This window comes from Pelodiscus sinensis, chromosome 15, assembly GCF_052426305.1.
Source record: "Pelodiscus sinensis isolate ZL-2025 chromosome 15, ASM5242630v1, whole genome shotgun sequence".
NCBI classification, from domain to species: Eukaryota; Metazoa; Chordata; order Testudines; family Trionychidae; genus Pelodiscus; species Pelodiscus sinensis.
Genome location: NC_143066.1, coordinates 35,185,975 through 35,205,773, shown reverse-complemented (window position 1 = coordinate 35,205,773; position 19,799 = coordinate 35,185,975). Strand labels below are relative to the sequence as shown.

Genomic DNA, 19,799 nt, shown 5'->3' with positions numbered 1-19,799 from the left:
CTCGCGCTGAATCCGGCCTTCGCGTCAGCCGTGGGGTTCGTTATGTGGGCACCTCTAGGAACCGGGAGGAAGCCCCAAACTCTATTCAGACTGGGAGGGGCACCGCCCCCTACATCCCAGGCAGCGACCAGGAGCCAAAGGCTGCATCTTCCTGCGCATGCTCAGTGTTCCCATTTGCCCCCTCCTGCCCACGGGTTGCCAGCGTCGAGAGGGCGCCGTGTGGCCAGCTGGACAAGCCAGTGGCTCCACTGCGGGCAGAACAGGGCGAGGTAAGACATGCAGCCCCCGCGGGCCGGCCCTCTGCATTCAACGGCTGCAGGCTGCCTTGGGCCTCCGGCACCTTTGCTTCAAAGCTCCCTCCATCCCAGCCTGCCTCAGGGGGACCCAGTCCCCAGTGCTAGTGTGCAGAGGCGAAGTGCAGAGGTGAAGTGCAGAGGCTCTTCAAGTGTCTCCTAATGGGCAGCTCTAGGGTTGGCTGCCCAAGCCCCCCCCATTTCAGTGCCCCACACAGGGCTGGGGGAGGAATTTGAGGAGGTAAAAGAGCAGCCCCGTACGGCAGACTGGACCAGAAGCCTTCAGCCTCCCTGGGTCTCTAGCCAAGCCCTGTACAAGCTGCTCACGTAGGGTACGCCCTGGCCCACGGGAGTCGTGTACCATCCGTGGCCTGTCAGCTGTGGGCGTGATAACAGCATCAGCCAGCAGGGGGGGCCCGAAGACCAGGAGAGCGAGGAATGTGCAAGAGAGAGAGGATCTAAAATCTCACCCCTTCTCTTAGGGCTGTTCCACGCCCAGCCAAGCCCCACGGGCCCGATCCTGCAGCCCTTCCTCACCTGGGCTGCTCCCCTGGCTTCACAGGAGAGCAACTCAGTAAGGGAGCTGGGCCCAGGTGCTTTCCCATCGCAGCCTGACAGGGAACACCTACGAGTGAGCGGCAAGAAAACAAGGGACGGAGCAGGGGCTGCAGGGCCCCGGCCCATGGTGGCTGCAGATGGGGAAGGGCTATGAGGGTGGCACAGAGCCAATGAAGGCCCATTGCGGTGAGGGGCTGTACGTACACATGCCAAGAGACAGAGCTCTGCTGTCCAGTTCCCCCAGAGCTTACAACCCAGATGGACAATGCAGCGGGAAGAAGAAAAGCAGGATTATTCCAGCCCCACTGTACAGAGGGGAAACTGAGGCACAGAGCAATTAAGTGACTTGACCAAGGTCTTGGGGTGCACACAGCAAAGGAGGGACTTGAACCCAGGTCTCTTGTGTGGTAGCCTGATCACTATCACTGTCCCTCGCCTGCTGACATGGAAGGAAATCTCCAGTTTGAAAGCAGCACGGTTTTCTGCTACCTACACCCCTGCCTGGGTTTTTCTTCAGGGTTCCAGAGACCTTTTTTGACCAACTGTACTAAAAAACTCACCTCCCCCCCCACACCCGACTCCATTCTGCCCCTTGTTGTGGATTTCTCTGGTGTAAAGTCAGCTCTTACCCAATGTCCTGATGACAGCAACACTGGAGCAAATCACTAAGGATGCATCTACACAGCACCCTACACTCCAAATAAGATACGCAAATTGCGCTATACAAATTGCGAATCTTATTTCAATCGAACAAGCTATTTTGAAATTGTGCACGTCTACACAGCACCAAATTTCGAAATAACGTAGATTCTCTCCACCGGGATATTCGCATGGCACCAACATTAGCATTGTTTCGGCATCAGGCTAAAGCCAGTCTTTTTACTCGTGCTTTTATTGCGGTTTGCATTTGTGCGTGTGTGCGTGTCCCTCCTCTCAAGATGGCTTCGCAGGTTTTGTGTCCTTCTGGGGTCTCATATTTTAAATTGTTTATATATATTTATACTGTGTTTTAAAAATGTTGGGAGCCGCCTCGAATATTTTAAATAGAGAGGTGGGGTAAAAATATTTTAAACAAACAAATAAATAAATTTTGAGACATCCCTTAGCCCTCAATATTTCAAAATAACAGGCAGCTTGTTAAGACTTGGGGTAGTTATTCTGGGAGGGACTTGAACCCAGGTTTCTTGTGTCCCAACCGCCAGTATCCTGAAATAGCTGTGCAGCATAGATATACCTTAAGAGGCCAGGCCCAACCAGCAGACAGACCTGGGGAGCAGCAGGGAGTAAGGGGGGGTCTGGGTTTGAGCCATGTCAATCCTGTATCCCCAGGAAGGAAACAGCCCAACCACGCAGCGGAGGAAATGTCTCCAAGTCAGCAGTGCCCATCTCATTACTCATTGCTGTCTTCTTACGGCTGCCCTAGTTCTCTCTGCTCCATGGAGCCTGGCGTTCTGGTTTCTGCAGGGGCAGTGTGGGGCAGGGATCAGGCCCCACATCATGAGCTCACAGTGAAGAAGTGACCTGAGGTCTGAACAGACCTGTACCCCTCCCGTCCATATAGCCCGGGGACAAAGCATGGGACAGGGGAGGAGAAATGCAGCTCTCCATGCTCTGCTTCATTTGCCTTATTAGCACTTCCCATGAGTCGGGTGTGGGGGGGTGGCTACTCCATCACCAAGCCCCTCTATCAGGCGAGAAAGAGGCAGCATCCCTGGGAACACTCTTCTGGCCTGTCAGGTGTGCAGGAAACGCACCGAGCATCCCCAGGGACCTGCCTTCAAGAGAGCTACGCGCTTGCCCCAGATCCTGGGAGCTGCCCTTCCCGTCTAGACAAGCCTGCTGCATGGGCCTGGGGCTGAAACCCGGCTCTGCTGGCTGCAGGAGGCGGAGACAGAGCTGTGCCTTGAAGCCAGACGCACGGGCATCATTCCAGCCAGAGGGGAAAGGGGAAAGTTAACGGGGGCTGGGGCTGCTCAGCACCTTGGAAAATCAGGCCCCAGGGATCCTAAGCTGGGTTCCCAAAAATGGAGACGCTCTGAAAATGCAGGCGGGGGTGAAGTTCATGCACCAAGTCAGCAAATGCCAGAAGTCCTGGGTCCCAGGCCCCTGCTCTGACCTCCACTGTGAGAACATGGCTCACATTTCCCTGCGGCAATCAAGCCAGATTTGTACCCCAGAGCCAGAGCCGAGCACCGCTTGGGTCACTCCTGTACTTGCAGGGGTCATCCTGCACAGTGCCGGGCAGAACAACCGGGAGGACAATAAACAGCCGCACTTGGGGTCTGTATACCTGCAGAGCCGCATTACACAGTTATAACAAGATACACAGCGAGGCAGCACACTGTAGCGGGGCCGGTCCATCTGAGACCACGTAGTGTGATTCTATACGTAGAACACAATAGCCTCTCTCTCACACGCATGTACCGTGGCGTGTGCAGCCTATTTCTGATGTGGCCATCACCGTGGCTTCATGGCACCACGTCCTCGCATAATCCAGGGGCCTGGCATGGAGCATTTCTAGGCGGTCACAGATCTGACGGGGAGACGCCCCCCCCCCAACATGTTTATTCTGTTTATTCCGCAGTCTGTCGCAGGTGAGTAGTTCCCCGCTGTCCCCATCACTCATCCAGCCCCACACTCCCCAGACTCAGCTGCTCACAGAATCACACAATTTCCTCCCCCCGTCCCCCGTCCCAGGCAGCTTTCAAAGGGACAGGGTCAGGCTCTGCTGGGACTGCTCCAGCGGCTACGGTTGCACCCAACTGGAGGGGGTCCCCAGCTCTCCAGTCGCCCCAGGATCCTGACCTGACAGGGTTGCATTCAATGGAACCAAGCAGGAGAGATTTCAGCCCCCCTCCCCGCCCCCAGCGCCAACAGGGGTGACCTTCTCCCACTGCAGGGGGGGGGATGTTTGCCCACATGCCCCACCTCAGTTTCCACACAAGGGGGGGTGCACATCTGGCGGGTGCAGGTTGCACATCTGGACGTCACTATGCACCAAACAAGCAGTGTGTGTGCACAGGCGGGGGAAGGAGGGGGAGGTGGAAGGGAGATACCTTCGAAAGTGCACTCCATCCCGCCGCGGCCAGGACAGGCGCCCACGGGGCCCACGCACCCAGATCAGCCCAGCCCAGCTGGAGGGAGAAGGTGGCAGAGTCTGGGCAGCCAGGCTGTGTTTGGTTATTTCAAATCCAGGTGCCGCCCGCCCGCCCCCTCCCGCCTCCCCGGCTGTCGGGGAAGGAGTGCGGGTGGAATTGTGAATCACAGCTCGCGCATGAGGTGATCCGGCTCCGCCAATCGGCGCCCGCCTGCCCGGCCTTGCTATGCGGCCCTGCCAGCCGCCCCCAGACAGCCCGGCCTCCCCGCGCAGCCTCCAAGGGGCACGGGGCAGGGTTACTCCAAGCCCTTTGCCTTCACCCTCGGTGCTGCCAGCCGGGGTTACTCTCGGTCAGGCACGGTTAACCCCTTGGCAGCCAGGCGCTTTTGAAGGACACTGCCCTGCGGTAACTTGCTTCTCGCCTCCCGTCTGACACAGCTGCACCCCCGCCCCCCACGTAGCCCGGGAGGGTCCCAGGCCCCCGGGGATCAGACAGGAAGTGGGCAGAGCGGAAGGCAGGCCCTGACAGCTCAGGACACAGCGGTTTGCCCCCCCTCCCCCAGCCTTTCAAGCAGCCATTAGAGCTGGATGCTGCATCTCCGCACAGGGCAAGGGCCCCAACCAGGCAGCAAGCAGAGACCCCTGTGCCACTCTGGCTAGGGGGGGGGCCTGCCCCGGCACCAAGCAGAGAATCCTGTGCCACACTGGCTAAGGGGGGGGGGGCATGCCCAGGCACCAAGCAGAGACCCCTGTGCCACTCTGGCTAGGGGGGGGGGGCGCATGCCCAGGCACCAAGCAGAGACCCCTGTGCCACTCTGGCTAGGGGGGGGGGGCATGCCCAGGCACCATGCAGAGACCCCTGTGCCACTCTGGCTAGGGGGGGGGCCTGCCCCGGCACCAAGCAGAGAATCCTGTGCCACACTGGCTAAGGGGGGGGGCCTGCCCCGGCACCAAGCAGAGAATCCTGTGCCACTCTGGCTAAGGGGGGGGGCATGCCCCGGCACCAAGCAGAGAATCCTGTGCCACACTGGCTAAGGGGGGAGGCATGCCCAGGCACCATGCAGAGACCCCTGTGCCACACTGGCTAAGGGGGGGGGGCATGCCCAGGCACCATGCAGAGACCCCTGTGCCACTCTGGCTAAGGGGGGGGGGCGTGCCCAGGCACCATGCAGAGACCCCTGTGCCACTCTGGCTAAGGGGGGGGGGCGTGCCCAGGCACCAAGCAGAGAATCCTGTGCCACTCTGGCTAAGGGGGGGGGGGGGCTGCCCCGGCACCAAGCAGAGAATCCTGTGCCACTCTGGCTAACGGGGGGGGGGGGGGGGCTGCCCCGGCACCAAGCAGAGACTCCTGTGCCACTCTGGCTAACCAGGGAAATTTGTTTCCAACCGAACCTGGGAAACCAAGAATAGCTGCAGCCCAGCAGCCCAGTCTGGGGACTGGCGAAAACACAAAGCAAAATCCTGCTCGGTCTAACCTCCCCCCCCCCACCCCCCAGCACCAGCTGGGCTGAATCTGTGTCTGGTCACAACGGGGTGGCGATGAGGGGGGACAGTACAACCTGGAAAACAGGGCCGATGAAGCCAGTTCCTGCATTGCCCCCCTGCCTCTTGGCCCTGCTCACACTGGTGCCAATGTGCCCCGTCCGCTGGGCTGCTGCTGGCACCACTGGCAATGCCACAGCTCCGAGGCAGCAGAGCAGACCACTGGGCCCCACTGGTTTTGTGGCCCAGCCCTCAGCTATCTGGAAGTCAGACTAGTGATCCAGACGGTTCCCTCTGGCCTGGAAAACAAGCCAATGATCTATCCTGGAGCCTTCAGCCTCCCTAGCGGCCTAATGGAGGAATGGGCACCATGCACGTCTTTGTACAGCGCCTAGCGCACTAGGGTGTAGGGATGTGAATGTTTAACTGGGGAGGCTCACCCATAACAGGTGAAGCTCAGAGGTTAAGGTTAACTGGTGGGGGCTGCAGTAGCTCCCCTCTTGCCACAGGCAGGGGGCTGCTCCCACCCCGTGGGGGGCCCACCATGTAGAAGGGCTGCTCCTGGCATCTGGAGCAACCTCTGTCTGTGGAGGGAGGTGGGGCACAGGTAGGGGCTGCTCCAGCAAGGCCGGAGCACATCCCCACCCTCCCCCCAGCTCCTGCCTGCATCCCCTTCAACCGGTTAAGCAATTAAACAGGATCTGCAAAGGCTCTAAATAATAATGTAACTTGTCCCCATCCAGCCCTCCCACTCCGACCATCAGCAGCTCCGATGCCACAGCCGCATGGCAGCGACAGACCCGGGCACCACGCCAGCCTCCCTTGCGCCAGTAAACCCACTGGAGCGAAACCAAACTTCCCCTGGAACTGGGGCTGCCGGGGGGCTTGGGGCAGCAGAGCCCCCACAGAAGGCAGAGACCTGTGGCTGTCTGTGAGTGCAGGAGACTCTGCTGAGATGGAAGGGGTTTGCTAGCTCAGAGTCCCCGGCCGGAGCCCGCGGAGCCTCTTGCTCGCAGCCTGCAGAGGGGTGGCTGGCCCAGCGCCGGTCCCTGCTGCTCCTTCCCAGCCGCTGAGCAGTATCAGAAGTAGTTCCAACGGGTTCCCAGGCCGCCAGATGTGGCTTTTGCAAGGCAGCAAAGGCTGCTGTTGCCATAGGGACGGCATGGGGTCACGAGTGGGGTGTGGGAGGCGTGGCCGGGGAGATGGTGCCTGGGAAGGGAGGGGGCCACGAGACAAGGTGCGTTCCGCCCTACAGAAGAATTGGAGGATCCTTGGATGGGAGCCACGTGCCGGGGCCTGAGCGGGATGGTTTAGCAGACCGGGAGGACACAGCTTCCCCCTTGGGCCCCACTGTCACACCCTGCAAACTCCCCCCTCAGCAAGAAAGCTGCAGCCTTTCAATGTAAGTGGCTTCCCGAGGGTCACACACAGCCCCCCGCGCTAGGGGTAAGGGGGGGGGTTTCTTTGCTGTCAGTGGGCACCCTCCATGCTGCGAGGATACTGAAAGGACAGGAGCGCCTAGACCATCCCAGCCGGGCACGGGGGAGAAACGGCTGGCTCTACAGGAGAGAAGTTCTTTATTGTTGCATTAGTGCAAGGAAAACACGATCCAGAGGGTGCCGGGAGATATGCAGCCGGACTCCTCTGAAGATACCCACAATGCCTCATGTCTCGCCACCTCCTCTGCCCAGGATCCTGCGAAAATGAGCCAACAGCAATCACGCAGCAGGGAGCCCCAGAGCCTGAGCGCTCTGCTGTGTTGAGGGTGAGGAGGAAAGGGCGGGGATGACAAAACAGCCTCCTTCAGACACATTAGCTCTACCCCGCTCTTTCAGCCCCTTCCTCTCCTCCCCCTTTCCCTCTTGCCTTTCGCCCCTCTCCCTTTCAAAGCGCATGCCAGCCATGGAGTGGGAGCGTGTGAAATGGGGCAGTCCAACGTGCTATTCATAACCAGGAATGGCACGCTCCCTAGCATCACCAAAATTCAGCCACCTCTGGAGCCAAACACAGCAGCCACTAACTGCACACAGCCACGCCGGGACAGGGAGTAAAAGACATTGCAACCCATTGAAACAGAAGAGGCGAGGAATTTAACAGACAGAATTCAACTGCTCTACCTGGGATTTGGCCCAAAGCCTGGGACTAAAAGCCTCAAAAGACTTAAGCGACTGACCTCGGCATCAGAACTGAAGCCCCGCCAGGAACGTAGCCACAGTTTGGTCCTGGAGATAACAGCAACAGCTGTGTAGCATTTCCGAAACAGGGTGAGCCCTTTGCCCCGGGACAACATCTATGTTTGAAGGGCCACTGATCGGAAGTTACCTTCTGAGTTCCCCCGGGCAGCAGGAGGGCATGTTTGCATTTTAGAGACTGTCGTCAGTCTCTTGTCTGACATAGCTGTGGGCATGGCGCCCGCCTTGGTGAAGGCTGGGAGGTCAGCTTAACACAAGGGGAGAGTGAGTCCTGCTCTACCTGTCACGCACAAGGGGAAAAAGCAAAGGCAGCCCCCTGCAAAGCTCACAGGCCAAGCTGCAGTTCACAGTCTCTGCACCAGCTCCCAACAATTCACTGCATCGGAAGAGAGTTACTGCCTGGCCCTTGGCAGTGATTTTCCACAAGTGCCGAGCGTCTGTGTCCCCTACAACCGTCAAAGGGAAGGCTCAGCACCTTTGAAAATCAGGCTTTTGGGGATTTTCCCTGTGCAGGATTCAGGGAGGCGGGGGTTTTGCAAAGGTGAGCGGGAGTGACTAACCCACAGTCACACAGCGAAGCAGCAGCAGAGTCGAGAACAGGCTCCTGACCCCAGCTTCACAATGCAACGTTGCCCAATCCGCCTTGCCAAGCTCAGCCTGCTCCTCTTTCTGTCCTGTTCCCAAGCCCTAGCCTTGCCCAGCTGGCAAAAGCCCTTGCCTGCTCCAGCTTGCCCCGCTCACATCAGGGGCTCTCCACACCTGCAGCAAAGCTCCCCCTAACTCCAGTGGGACCGATTTGTGGGTACCCTACCCATCCCATCCACAGCGGGATGGTTCTGCCAGGTGTGCTGCCAGCAGCTTGCACGTGGACTGAAACAACCGAGGCAGGGTGGGGTGTAGCAGAGGGCCTCTCCGCAGGAAGACGGAGCGGGTCATGGGGGGAAGAGATCCTCTGGGGACTTATGCAGGCAAGGTTTTCTGTATCCATGAAGGCTACCTGTCCTGAGCGATATGCCTCATCCCATGTCAGCCTACCAGCTCCTATGCAGCTTTCACTGCATGTCTGAGCAGTGCCCAGCACAATGCGCCCCTGGAACATACCAACTCAGTGAGGTGAGGGTTGGGATGGGCACACGCAATTCACACGTGAGCTAATACATATGTGCCCCTTGCATACATGACAAGGTCTGCACAGGGCCTCTGAGGTGGGGGGGAGGCCCTCTGAGCAGCCCTTAACTTTTCCCAGCTCACAGTGACTGGAAGGGTGAGGGGGATCGTCTGACACTTGGAATGTTAGAGGTCCCCTCTGGCAAAGTGCCTGAGCCTACACCACCGAGCAGGGCCCAGGGAGTGACCTAGCTGCAGTGCTCAGCGAACCCCCAACCACCCCTTTCAAAAAGGGTCAGTGCCATGCCCCAGCAGCTGGCACCCCCACTGACTTAGCACCAGGATAAGGATCTGCCCTGATGCAGCAGTTTGCAGGACCAGGCCCAGACTGAGCGACTACCTGCTCGGCCTTTAGCAGAAGGGCACGTGCCAAACCTCTGACAATATGGCAGCAGATGGGGGACCACGATATCTTTTGAGCGGTTCACGAAGGCAGGTTTTATGGTCTCATAGAATGCAATTAACTGGAGGTGGGTATGGACAACAAATGCCAGATCCAAACTCCCTCTGCTCTGGCTCTCAGCTGCACAGTCCACATATTCAATAACATAGCTGCCTTTTGCTAATCTTCTCAAGGATAGGCTGTGTAAAAATCCAGCAGGATTGCATCATGAAGCTGTTCTAGTAACCCTCCAGAAGGCCGATGAGAGGAATTAATATTGCCAGAGCAACCTTAAAACTGCCACATTAGCTTCCCCCACCCCACTACCTTCTTTCCCTCGGTTAATAGTAACCCTTAATGTATTGCTCTTTATTATTGCATCAGAGAATACAAACTACATGCTGGGCAAAGCCACAGGAACAGCCTTAACTCTGAGCAATCTTCTGCTCAAGTGACCAACCACACAGGTTTCAGCTTACATTTACCCATCACTTTTCCATCAGTTTTAATGCTCAGAGGGATCCTTGTGACCATCTACCCTGACCTTCAGCACAACACAGGTGGGTCAACTCCATGCCAAGATTCTTGCACCAAGCCCATTCACTTGTGGTTGAAGAGAACGTGTCTTTTGGAAAGTTTCAGAGGGGAAGCCGTGTTAGTCTGTTTCAGCCAAAACAAAGAGGAGTCCTGTGGCAACTTAAAAGACCCACACATTTATGAGGGCATAAGCTTTCGTGAGCTGCAGCCCCCTTCCCTAATATCTGTGTAAGCCTTTAATGTACCACAGGACCTTGTTTTTTTCTTTTGGAAAGACATCTGTTCTGGATTTAAAGAGAGAAGCCCGCACCCTACTGATGTTGATGGCAAAAGTCCAACAGAGAATTCTGATGTCAAATGACAGACAGCCCATTTCCCTTGGTCAGCTGTTCCAATGGTCAGTTAAACTCTCTGTTAAAAATGTGTCCCTTCTCTTCACTTTGAATCCATCCATTTTCAGCTCCCTGCCATTGATCTCCTCCTGCCTTCAACTGCTCCATGAAAGCACCCTCTTGGCAGGTTATTTTCCAGTTTGTTTGCTTTTAATTTGAGACGGCAGAAAAAGAAATCACCTTCCGCCACTTTTAAACCCAGCTGACAAATCCAATAGGTGTATGCATGCCTTGCTCCACAGTTAGCCATCCTAACAGTCTCCCATGCGCCACTAGCTTTGCCACATGTGAGCCTCAAAAGGCACCCTCTGACTAGCGAGGCAGGCAGCACCTGCTGGATCCGAACTGGACTGGCTTCAGGTCATCCATGAAACCAGAATGTATGTAGCGGAAGTCATGGACAGACGAATGTCAGAAAGGACGGGTTGAGTGCGCAGCAGGATGCAGATGTCACCTCTGTTAAACCAAGCTCACTTAGGGCCTGACCCAAACTCACTTGAATGTCTCCCAGGGACCTGACCAGGGTCTAGAACCGGTCTTCCCACCCTCCTATGGGTACTTGGGGGATTTCCTCCTTTCTAAATGGGCCCCTTCATCCCCACTGTCCTTGGGCATCAAAAATGGCACAAAATAAAGTCCAATCCAGGCACAGACCTAGCCAGGAGAGCCGCAGCTCAGGAGGGGAATGTGCTTAGCTAGTCCTTGGCCAGTATGGAAATAAGTAAGATCCCTGCGACAGACTCTGGCGGAGACCCTGGGGCAGCCTGACCCGCTGCAGAGGCTGCTACGGTTTCACCAGGGCCCGCAGGGTGCAAGCGGCACCCCCCTTGCAAGGAGCCGGGTGCAGGGCAAGCAGCATTTCCAAGCCAGGCTCCTCCGCTCTGCCCCAAGCAGCATTTCCAAGCCAGGCTCCTCCGCTCTGCCCCAGGCAGCTCAGGCAAAGGGGCTGGGGAATGAGCAGATGCCCAGGGCCAGGAGGTCTGGCTTGGCCCCTGCTGGGCGCTCCCTGCTGCACTGGGGGCCCTGTTCTCCAGCAGGCCGAGGCCACGCCCCCTCCGCCGCCCGCTCGCGGCTGAACTCTCCCCGGCAAGAGGGAAATGACCGAGAGTAACCCTCCCGCTGACGTCAGGGCCCCGGGGGAGCCAAGGGGCGGGGCTTGGGGCAACAACTCAGCAGCGGGCGTGGAGCCAGAGCCCGGAGCAGCGCCGGGCTGGTCCCTTCTTAGTGGCGCTGGCTTCCCTGCACCCCCTGGCAGGGGCCAAGCAAAATCCTCAGCGAGTAGTGACCCCCCCACCTAGGGGCAGTGTGGGGACAGCCCCCCCCCCGCGAGAACGGAAACTCCCCCCCCCCAGCCATGCAGCAACCCGGAGAGCACCCCGAGATGCCGCCCGCCTGCAGAGCGCGCCCCTCTCGCACACACGTGGGCAACACGAGCGGCTGCACGGCCCGGAGCTCAGCCACAGCGCCGGAGGATGGGAAGGGGCCGAGCCCCTGACAGATGCAGCACGGAGGGGGGGGGCAGCAAATAACCCCTCCTCCCCCTTGATGTTGAAGGGTAAAGAGCCTTGGAAAAAAGCCCAGCGCCCTTCCCCCCTAAGCCAGGCGGGTTCACAAGTGCCTGGACATCAGGAACATTCACCCCCGCTGCCCGCAGACCCGTGGCCGAGCTGCCATTTAGCAAGGACTTGAGCCGGACCCAGCTGTCCCCTGCCCCGCTTCCCCACGCCTGCTCCCCGGGGGGGGGCAGCTGCCCCGTGCCCGGCCGCTACCCACCATCGATGTCGCTCAGCAGGGCTGTGTCTATTTCGCTGGATTCCTGCAGAGTCAAGGAAGGGTCCAGGCTGTCCAGGGACGTGTCCTCAAAGGAGAGGCTGGTCATTGTCCGGCCTGCAGGGTCGTGTCCCCCCTGCCGGGGGGGGGGTCACGTTGGAGGCTGCTGCTGGGCTCTAGGGGCTTCCCCCCCTTTTCTTTTTCCTGCTAACAAATCCTTCCCCCGGAGGAGTCCATGGACACGAGCCACTCAGCAGCCCACAGGAGCAACCCAACTTCTGGGCAGCGGCCGCAGCCTGCCGGCAGCCCCCACCTCCATAGCTGGGGAGGGGGAAAAAAAGTTGCTCAATGGAACTGTGCTTCAAACCTGCTGCTACCGGGGAGGGCAGGGAGGGGTGGAGCCCCATCTGCTGGCCCCACCCCCTCTGCCTGATTGACAGCCACAGCCTTGCAGGGCAGGGGGGGCTGAGCCTGGAGGCTGAGTCAGGGGAGCCCGCGGCGCGGAGAGGGGCTGGCGCGGGGGTCCCCTCTCCCCTGCCGCGGATTGGAGCTGCAACGGGCAGGACTTTCCCGGGAGGGGGCGGCCGCGTGTCCCGCCGACGGAGACAAGCGGGGTCTCCCCTTGGCGCGGGGACCCAGCGCTCCCGGGATCTGGTGTCACAGGCGCGCTGGTGCATTTCTTTCCGGGGGGGCTAAAATGACCCCCCCCCCCCACACCAGCGCGCCCTGCAGTGAGACACGTTGCGGGTAGCGCACCGCGCCGCCCTAAGACTCCAGCTAATCTGTGACTGCAGCGGAGAGCGGCTCCGAAAGGGGGGAATGCGAGCGCCCCCCCCACCCTATACCGATGTACCCCTGGAATCCACAGCAAAGAGCCCCCCGGGTTTTAGCTGCGCGCGGACCCTGCCGCCGCAGCCTCCCGCTTCTGTTTGACAGCCAGCCTGGACAACCCACTCCTCGAGGCAGAGCGGGACGCCGGGCTGATCACTGCGTGAGCCTGGAGCCATGGCTTGGCCTTTTCCCACTCACCCTAGTCTAGGGTGTGTGTGTATCAGGTTTAGCTAGAGCTGCCGTGGGGGAGGCAGACCCAGAAGAAAGTAAACCCGCCCCTAGCCAGGCCTGCCTTTTGGGGACTATTTATGTTTGCCATGTGCAGCACTCCAAGAGAGATCCATTGCAGAGTGGCAACCTAACCCTAGATTTTTGCACAGCTCTGCAGCATGATTTGCTACTACAACTCCCCGCTCGCCTACAGCTAGCAGTCTGAACAAGTGGGAGGATAGAAAGAGAGGGGCTACCCCGCTCCAGATGCCTGAGAGAGGAGGATTAGGGAGAGTGCCACCTAGCTGGCCCCAAATCTCAGAGAAATATCTTGTGTTGTCACCGATCCGAGGCTGAATTAATGGAGGGAACAGGCCAGGAAGACAGCACAATTAGTCTCTGCAATGCTCAGCTGAGAGATTCTGCAGATTTCAAAGCTCAGCTACACTGACTAGCAAGAACTGAACTTGTTCTGAAGCAAGAGGTGGTGATGAACAGGGAAAGGGCAACTGCCTTGAAGTACCCGGGGGTGTGATTTTGGGGTGTGGTTACCATGGTGTAATCATCTAATAAGATTAGGAGTCTGAGGCAAAGCTGCCAAAGTTGAGTTTATATCCACAGATAGCCCACGGACCCTATTTGCAGATGGATCCAGATTCAAATTTAATATCAAGCCCACCCTAGTGCACAGAACAGATTCTTTCACCCAAAACCATGGCAAAGGAAGTTGGAAGCCTCTTTCAGGCAGGGCCATCCTTCCCAAGTATGAAACACACAATTAATCACTCTGTGAACAATATCAAAGAACAGCCTCCTGCCTCTGAAAGAAGTGACTACCTGGCCTCCGTCCATACACCCTCACTCTCTCTTGCTAACGAGCAGCCAGGCTGGGACTCCCCTAGTGATAAACTAATGCTACTAAAGCCTAGAGACAGGAACCTGCAGGCATCTGCCTTCTCTAATCTAGACAGCATCTTTCAGTTCCTTCCATGTTTTAAACACAGGCAATGTATAATGTACTTCTGCCATGAAATGGGTATATAGGTCACTGAAAGTGGCCTACACAGCAGTAGCTTCCAGCAAAGGCTGGCGTCTAAAAGGACACATGATTTGCCAAAGGTCAGTGGCAAAGATGAAGACTGTGTAGACAGAGCTTGGTCCTGCCTTGAGGGTGGGGGGGCTGGACTCGATGACCTCTCGAGGTCCCTTCCAGTCCTATTATTCTATGATTCTAAGACAGAACCCAGGAGTTCCAATTCACAGCTGCTCTAGATACCATACTGATTCCTCTCCTTCAGCCCCTTGGGCAAAAGGCACAGTAGTAAGCACCAGGTGATAGCTTTCTCTGGCTCTGATGATCCTGATGATCCAGGGTATGGAGTGGCTACAAGGAGAGGATATGAAGATGAGGGCTGTTCAGCTTAGAAAAGAGACAATGGGTGTGGGTGTGAGAGAGAGAGAGAGAGAGAGAGAGGGTATGTCTACACTACCCTCCTAATTCGAAATAGGAGGGTAATGTAGGCATACCGCAATTGCAAATGAAGCCCGGGATTTGAATTTCCCAGGTTTCATTTGCATAAAGCCGGCCGGCGCCATTTTTAAATGCCGGCAGTTCGAACCCCGTGCCGCACGGCTACACGCGGCACGGAGTAGCTAGTTCGGATTAGGCTTCCTAATCCGAATTAGCTGTACTCCTCATTCCACGAGGAGTACAGCTAGTTCGCCTAATCCGAACTAGCTAGCCCGTGCGGCACGGGGTTCGAACTGCCGGCATTTAAAAATTGCGCCGGTCGGCTTTATGCAAATGAAGCCTGGGAAATTCAAATCCCGGGCTTCATTTGCAATTGCGGTATGCCTACATTACCCTCCTATTTCGAATTAGGAGGGTAGTGTAGACATACCCCGAGAGAGAGAGATGGAGGTCTGTAAAATCATGAACAGCAAGAGGAGTAAATTGTTCTTTCCCATAATACAAAAAACCAAGGGTCACCCAAGGAAATTAACAGGCAGCAGGTTTAATAAAAACAAAAGGAAGTACCTTTTCCACATAATTTACCACCTGTGGAACTCATTGCCACAGGGTGTTAGGAAGGTCAAAACCAGATGACTTTATGGCAAAGGTTCATCAGTGGGTTCTTGCCCAGATGGTCAGCAATGCAGCCCCTAAACCTGACTACTAAACACCAGAGAGAAAGAGGGTGGATTACTCCAACTGCCCTTTTTTGCACATTCTGCCTGAAGCTCTAGCATGGTCCACCGCTGGAGACAGGACACTGGGCAAGATGGATGGTTAGGCTGACCTAGTAGGGCTGGGCTTATGTTCTTTTGGAGAATCAATACATTTGACAAAGTCGATCATTGCCCACAAAAACTTATGCCCAACTAAATGTTGTTAGTTTTTAAGGTGCCACAGGACTCCTTGTTATCCCTGAAGTATACCCCAGGGACAGCAAGAGCATTTCAGACTAATCTCTGATTGAACACAGCCTAGGCGAAAGATTTGGCTGTGTGAATAAGATCAGGAGTTATTGCAAAATCTACAGTAGCCTTCCAGCACGAGGCATTACAATCAAACGTGTCTATTTTCCCTGCCCCTCAGGCAGCTCCCTGCTCTGCATAAGCAAACTTTTGCTGGGGGTTAGCCCTTTCTAATGCAGCTGCGGCCCCTTGCAGTATCTTTTAGGCCCACACAAGCTACTTGAGTAGCCAGTGTAGAATGAGACCAAGTAGCATGGCGATGCAGGGGTTAAAAGAGGACCCGCCTCCATGCATTTCAGGCGACCAATGGGTTCCCGCCGGGGTGGGGCTCCCCCGGCCTAAGTTCGGTTGAGCAGTGGGGAAACCCCGCCTGTAGAACCAGCGGTAGCAGCCAATGGGCAAGCCTGGCCGGAGTGGAGTGATTTTGCGTCACTGCTGCGATTACATCATGTGAATCCTCCAGGGGAGGAAGCAGCTGGTGCACGTGGTTGGAGTCACCAAACTCTCCCCAGGCTGGCTGGGAGGGAGGGGGCAGTGGGAAGGGTAAACAAACCAGGCCAGGGCCCAGCTGGGCAGGGCTTGGCAGGGCTAGGGAAGCCAGTTTGAGGCTCTGCCAGGACTAACCACTACTCCTGGAAAAACTTAGCAGACTAATAGCACCTTAAAGATTAACAAAACATGTAGATGAGCTTTCCTGAGTGTAACCCACTTCTTCAGATGACTGGAGTATTAGAAGTCCAGATCCAAGAATAAAGAAGGGGGAGGGAAAAAATAGAGACAGTGAGTAGATGGTTCAAGTAATTAGAACAGGCTGATAAGAACAATTAGCACCTCCATTGTTTGTTAGGTACATTAAGTCACAAGATGTGGAAAGTAGTGTGTGAGCCAGCTGATGTCCTTGTTCATACTATTTGCATAAGAATTAAACTTGTAAATGAAGTTAAGTTCCAATCTTTCTCTGGGAATTTGGCTTGTGGAATTGGGTGACTTGGAGACCCATTAACGAGTGTCCAGGTAGATTAAAGTGTTCTCCAACAGGTTTTTGTGTAGTGCCTTTTCAGCTATCGGATTTGTGTCCATTAATTCTTTCCTGTAGAGACTGTCCAGTTTGGCCCATATACGTGGTAGTGGGGCATTGTTGGCATAGATCAGTGTTTCTTAACCAGTGGTACAAGTACCCTTAGGGGTACTCAAGAGAAGTTGGGGAGGGGATATCAACACCTGAAATTGGAAGAAAACTGAATTTGTTTTAAGTTTTACAATGTTTTATTATTTTTGTACTTTTTACACCCAAAAATTTCACCACTCACCTGGCTATGATTAAGTTGTTTAAACAAATGTGTTGCAATAATAGAAAAAAATTGTGAGTATCTGAAAACTGTAGGTAGTGAGGCTATTCAATATTATTTATTTATTTTTTTAAAAAAGGGGTACTTTATTAAAAAGGTTGAGAAACACTGGCATAGATCATATTAGTGGCTGTGCAGTTAAATGAGCCTGGCCAAGCCGGGGGGGAGAAGATGAGGCAGCCAACACCAGGGACAGATGTGAGTTGCCCAGCTTCATTCACAGCCAGGAGGCACTCAGATGAGGATAAGAGTGCTGCCAGACACCACGTAGAATAGAAAGTCCAGGTAGCAACTGAAGCATTGCCTCCCACAGCTCTCTTGATGCACTTCCACTGATTCCCTGCACTGCTGCTTTCCAGCCTGGACTGCTGCACCAGCCTCCCTTCTAATGCTCCTGAGTCCTGCCTGTCAGCAGTACCCCAATGCTACGGTCCTTCCCCTCTGCCTGGCCTGCAGCACACTCTGCTCTTCCAGTTCCAAGTAATGTTCCTCCTAATCTTTTCCATCCACCTGCAGAATAATTTTGATGTGCACTGAGACATACATGATATGCACTACCTGTAAAAACAAAAAAAGCTGTGGGGGTTCTGCTAATCAGCTGGGCAGCATTTGAATCTCTCCTGAGGTACTGCATGAGCACATGGCTTACGCTAGGTAATATTCCCTCTAATTTTTTTCTATCAGTGTGGAATAAATTTTACGTGCACTAGGGATAGATTTGGGCCCCATGCAACTATGCTGCAATTGCATTAACCCAACTTGAATTACATTAACTTAGGGAGAAAGGCTGAGGGTGCCTCTGTTTCAGTGGTTCTCAAACTTTTTGTCCCGTGATCCATCTGACTCAATGTAAACCTTTCCGGAGACCACCAGTTGCTAATGGAAACTCACCGTTAATTCCATAATTACGCCCAAGCCATTTTGCTAGTGCTGCAGCTAGGGAGACTGGTTTAATTTAAATTATTAAACAGATTGTTTTAACTTTCTCCTGTTTATTTAAAATGAAGTTTGATAAACTAAGTAAAATATTAATTTATGTCCAACACAAAAGGTTTCAATGTTTTCTTTGTTTATGACAGAGGTATGGAGCCTTTTTGGAGAGGAGGGCCACAGACCCACAGAAAGTTGGGGACCACATAAGTGAGCAGCAAAAAAACTCCAAAACCCCCAACTGAGACACCTCACCCCTCTGGTGCTCCAGCCCCACGGGGCAAGGAGAGGAGACAGGGAGGATTGAGATTTAGGGCTTCCCATAGGCCATATTTACTTTTTTGGGGTTCCAGAGTTAGTGGATTTTATGGACACCCCCCCTTAGGCTCTGGGGTGGGGACAAAAATGAGGGGTTTAGTGTGTGGGAAAGGGCTGCCAGTGAGTGGGATAGGAATGAGGTGCAGGATCTGGGTGGGAGATGGGGTGCAGAAGGGGGAGAGGTTGCGCGGTCTGGGTGAAAGGTAGGGTGTAGAAGCAGACTGGGGTAGGGTGTCTGGCCAGGAGGGAAGGTGCAGGAGCAAGGGAGGATGTTGGGGTAAGCTGGGGGAATGGGATCTTGGCAGGGGGAAGGAAGTGAGGGAGGAGGATGGGGGTGCGAGGGTCTTGGCATGAGGGAGGGATGCTTGCCTGGCTTTGTGCTTCCTTGCAGCGGGGAAAGCCTCTGCACAGGGTGCTGCCACTCCCCCAGCAGGTGGGAAGGGAGCTCAGCCACATGCAGTAGGGATGCTGGCACAGCCACGAGGCTGCCGTACTAGCTCCCCACTTGGAGGGCATGGGGGGGGAAGCAACCCCGATTTTCTCTGCCAGACCAGGCTTGCTGCCATTCCCTCAGTGGGGTGAGAAGGGGAGTGAGCTCAACTCCCCACCCCATGCAGTGGGGATCAGCACCAGCTCCCTGCTGGGAGGACACATGGGGGGAGGAAATGAAGAAACCCCGACCTTCCCTGCCAGAGCACGCGCGTTGCCAGCGGGAGGGGAAGGGAGGGGAGAGAGCAGTAGCACACGGAGCACACCTGCTGAGCCCGAGCACATCCTGCCTCGCAGTGCCCAGCTGGGCTTTGTGCAGCTCCTGCCTGGGCTGAGACAGCAGCTCCAAGGGGAGGAGATCTAGGAGCAGCGCGGTTGGGTTTTGCCTTGTTCCCCACTCCTCCCGGCAGCGGCAGCCACTGTAAAAGAACAAGTGGCCTGGAGGAGGCAGGAGCGTGGCCAAACTGGAGGCCCTGCGAGGCAGTGGCGGTGCTGCGGGGGGAGGACGGGAGCTGCGTGACAGTGCGTGGCGCAGTGGCTGGAAACCGGCCCGGCTGCCCACCTGCAAAGCTCCAATGGAGCTTCTTATGTGCTCCAATGGGGGAGGAAGCTGCTGTGCCAGGCAAGGAGCAGTGGCACAGAGCCATTTCTTGGTCGCTTCTTCCCTGCAAGCCAGTGTCCCCATCGCATAGTGAAATGTTCAGTGGGGCTTTCCAGGACATTTCACTACTTGATGGGGGCACTGGTACAGAGTATTGAAATCCGGGACGTATGGTCAGCATACCTATAGTGCAAGCCTAAACTCCTTAGAGCGGGGACTTTGGGTTGTGGCTTGTAAGGGCAAGCCGCTAGCTGCTTTGTTTACAGGTAAAGGCGATTGCAGCTCCTGGTGGCTGCGGATTGCTGTTCCCAGCTAACGGGAGCTGCAGGAAGCAGTGCAAACTGGGACACCGCTTCCCTCCGCTCCCATTGGCCAGGAATGGCAATCCGCAGCCAAAAGGAGCTGTGATCACTTGTACCTGCGGGGGTGCAGGTAAGCAGCCAGCTAGCAGCTTGTCCTTACAAACTGTGACTCAGGGTTGGCAAAGCTCCCTCTAAGGCATGGCTTTTCCAATGCACCTTCAGCGGCTACCGAATCAATTGGGTGCCTTTTCTTCTACAGGAGAACATACGCAATCAAAATATATACAGCCAATTGATTCGGTAGCCCAGAGTACTCCCAGCTCAATTTCATTATGCATCTCACTGTGAGCCTCTCCTGAGCAGTGACTGCCAAGCATGTTTGACTTGGATGCGATAACAGCACTCCTAACACATCGGTACT

The 19,799-nt window shown here is 55.7% G+C and overlaps 1 protein-coding gene across 2 annotated transcripts in view; it reads right to left on the bottom strand.

Moving 5' to 3' along the window:
* SREBF1 (sterol regulatory element binding transcription factor 1) overlaps positions 1 to 12,261 on the bottom strand; it is a 30,390-nt gene extending 18,129 nt beyond the window's left edge. Inside the window, exon 1 of one of the 2 annotated variants that reach the window (XM_075899746.2) lies at positions 11,874 to 12,261. In XM_075899746.2, the coding sequence (XP_075755861.2) occupies positions 11,874 to 11,979 (106 nt within the window). In that variant the 5' untranslated portion in view covers positions 11,980 to 12,261. Of the gene's footprint in view, positions 1 to 3,907; positions 4,060 to 11,873 lie in introns of those variants that run through there. The other variant, XM_075899747.2, reaches the window with a different exon arrangement.
* Between the last annotated feature and the right edge of the window lie 7,538 nt (positions 12,262 to 19,799).